The sequence below is a fragment of the Gossypium arboreum genome, chromosome 12 (genome assembly GCF_025698485.1).
Source record: "Gossypium arboreum isolate Shixiya-1 chromosome 12, ASM2569848v2, whole genome shotgun sequence".
In the NCBI taxonomy this organism is placed as follows: Eukaryota; Viridiplantae; Streptophyta; class Magnoliopsida; order Malvales; family Malvaceae; genus Gossypium; species Gossypium arboreum.
In genome coordinates, this window is record NC_069081.1 from 103,687,539 (window position 1) to 103,690,943 (window position 3,405).

Consider the following 3,405-nt stretch of genomic DNA (forward strand, 5'->3'; position numbering starts at 1 on the left):
GTGCATGTATTATTACTTTTGTGCATATTTTATTTTATATTTTTCACATGATTAGTTAATAAAATTTAACAAGCTCAATATGAGTTATCAAATTAAATTAATTAATTTATTATGAGTTACTAAATTAAAGTCAATTTATAAGTTTATGATGTTCTAAATTCATAATAGAATATTTAATTAGAGAACATAATAATTTTTGAATTGGTGTCCTTAATTCCACTCATTAAAGATTATTTTCATTTAATAAAATATGATTAATAAATTTCTTCATGTGGAATTTAATCATTTTATTGGAATAATATTTTAATCGAGATAATTTTCATTTAATAAATGGTAATTAATAAGCTTGCTTGTATAAAATAATTATAATTTTACTTGAAAATTTAGATTATATGTTAATATATAGAACTAATTTGATAAAGAACATATTCATAACTATGGATCTTATTGTTATAAGTGAAAAACTATTATAGAAAGTTAAAATAAAACATTAAAAAGTCAATTCTTTTAAATAATTGATTGTTAGAGTATAATACGATTATAGCATGTAGTTATTATAGATAGAGCCGACTTTATATTGCTTTGTGTTGAATTTAAAAAAAAAAACTAATGCATTAAATGAGGGAAAAGGTTTTTTTTTCTAAAAATCAATTAAATATTCTTTAGAACCTAATTAATGGAAGCCTTAAAAATAAAGAAATATTAAGGAGTAGCTAATGAGATTGGTGGATATAAGGTATTAAATGAAAAGAAAAGAAAAGAAAATTAATGTGGGTTTATTGTTAAAAAAAATTAGATAATTTGCTCTCAACCCATGAAATATAAAATGTGAATTGGTTTCACTCCCTTGGAAAGTTTGGACAACAAATTGATCATAATCCTAAATTATTTGTTTTTGAGAATAAGATTTAGTATTTAGGTTGGTATTCTTTATAGTGATTTTATGATTGTTGTTTATAATTTATAAAATAAATATAGCTTTAGGAAAAATATATAAAAATTTGAGCCCTCAATTTATGTGATGGCAATCTCTTTATAAACCGAATTTTTGTTTATTTTGGATTGATCTGCTTTTCAATCACTCACTAGATGCCACATCTTGTTATCCCATCACAAGCAGGACCACTAATTTCTTTTTGCTCATAATTCATAAATAATAAAGTTACTGTTAGATATGATTTTTAATTAATATTAGATTCTGTGAGAAGAAGAAAAAAGTATATTTATTAATTAAAAATTAATTAATTTTATATAAAAATATAAAAAATAAGTACAATTTTATAATAATATAAATCACTTTGTATATAAAAAATAATTTAAATTTTTTAAATTGAATTACTGCTGAATTGGTTTGTGATATCAAATAAATTAAAATTTAAAATATAATATAAATAAATAGAGAATAAATGGAATTCCTCTAAACTATATTTAATCATATAATTAATTAAAAAAAGATTGTTTAATAATGAAACCCTAATCAAATATAAATGGAAGACTTGACTACACATCCTTTGCTGCTAGCTATTGAATCCAAATTAAAAAGTAGCTTTTGAAAATTGAACTCAAAAAGCTTTTCACAATGCTTCCATTTATTACCTGCCTGAATCACCCAATTTAGCATCTAAATTGATGGATTTATGTTTATTTTTTTGAAAAATCAGTGGAAATTATGTCTTATTTGGGAGAAAGTACACAATTGAACTCTCTTTTTAATCATAAATCACAGCATTTTCAAATTGAAGAGATACCCATTAATAGATAAATCTCATTTCATCACTTTTTTTTCTTTATTTCTTGCTTTCTTTCTTTTTTTAATATTTCACGATTCTTATTACACATAAATTTCTTTAACAAGTATCCGAAAAATACATATAAAATATAATCTCTTTAAAATTTATATAAAACATGGATTATATTTACGACGTCCAACACATACTTCACTCATTTTTGAATATAGATAATAGGGTGTATCTTTATACAAGAAAAAGAACTTCATCATGTGATAATATACAGATATGTTCATAATAGAGTGAGCAAAATGAAACTTTCTTTCTGACAAGCACTACTAGCTACAAGGAACACATGAGAGGGAGAGAGTGGTTGAACCCCCCCTTCTTCCCTTTTCTTTATTTCGGGTTTAATTGTCGTCGAAATTCATTGCAATTGACCGCAACCCGTTATGTTGTCACCACCAGATATACGAGATGATTGGAAAGACGATGAGGCCGGCAGATTAATGGTATTGACCAAGATAGTTAGCTAACATTGAGAAAGGAACTAAACACAACCCTCTTTTGTTTAACTCTGTACAATCATTCTTCCCATAACGAAATTTCAATTTGTTTTCTTCTTCAATCTGTATGTCTGTGGCAGTTTCCTTCCCCTAATAAGAAAAAACCAACAAGTTCAACTCTTTCGGTCAACTATCTAACCAAAACAACCAATCTCATGAACATATGATTCTCAGAATAATTCATGAGTTTACCAGAGAACTATGGGCTTGGTCTTCTCTCTTTCTAGGATTCATATCATTTGGTTTCAACTCATCACTAACCTATAATTAGAAAAAAGAAAAAGAATTGTTGAAGCATCATGTTATTAAGAAACACCTCAGCTATAAAGAAATGCAGAAATAGGTGAGTTTGTTTGTTCAATGATTTTTACCTTGGGACTGTTGACAGGTGAGCTTGCTGTATCCTCCAAAGAATCATCCTCCTCATAAATCTCTTTAGTTCTTGTTTTCTTGAACCTTAATTTCTTGGGGAAAACATGGTGATGATGGTCAATATTGTGGGGTGATTTCCATGCAGTAGCAGCATCTGAGATCAAGGAAGAATCACAATCAAAACTATAAGAATAACTATCTTTTTGCTGCTGATGATTTGAGAAATCTTCAAAATAAGCAGTCCAGCCACTTTCTTCAACTGAGTCGTCCTTAGAAATAGCAGATTTGTGTATAGATGAATTGATAGAGTAATCTTCCATATCAGTCAAATTAAGCAGAAGAGAAGAGGGACTATATAGATTGGAAAGAAGAAACTCGTGAAGCTCTTAGCAATGGAGGATTTATAATGGAAAAGATGATGATGATGATGATTAGCTTAAAATAATAGAGACAAGGGAACCCATAATTTAGAATCTTGGTGTGACCCAAGTGTGGGCCAAGGGTAGTTTGAGGAAATTAAAGCAGCAGTTGCAACCAAAAAAAAGAAATAAAAACTAAGGCTGAGAAAGAGAAATAGAGGACGTGCAAAAGGAAAGTTAATTTTATATTCATATGATATAATTAATTAAAGGGGAAGAGGTTGACCTTTTAGGTTTAAATTGGCACTCAACAATGGCAGCCATTTTCTTTGTTAGGACTTACCTTTCAACCAAAAACAATGAGATTGAATTTATCCCAAT

At 27.5% G+C, this 3,405-nt stretch overlaps 1 protein-coding gene across 2 annotated transcripts; it reads right to left on the reverse strand.

Moving 5' to 3' along the window:
• Positions 1–1,910: 1,910 nt before the first annotated feature.
• LOC108478810 (vascular-related unknown protein 1) lies at positions 1,911–3,171 on the reverse strand. 2 transcript variants are annotated; one of them, XM_017781266.2, is made up of 3 exons: positions 2,665–3,167; positions 2,486–2,554; positions 1,911–2,383 (listed from the first exon to the last, which is right to left on the reverse strand). In XM_017781266.2, exons 1-3 carry the CDS (start codon positions 2,983–2,985, stop codon positions 2,234–2,236), a joined length of 540 nt encoding a protein of 179 aa, XP_017636755.1. In that variant the 5' UTR covers positions 2,986–3,167; the 3' UTR covers positions 1,911–2,233. The 2 variants fall into 2 exon arrangements, with proteins under 2 accessions (XP_017636755.1, XP_052878604.1); XM_053022644.1 differs by lacking the exon at positions 2,486–2,554 and having other exon boundaries at positions 2,665–3,171.
• Between the last annotated feature and the right edge of the window lie 234 nt (positions 3,172–3,405).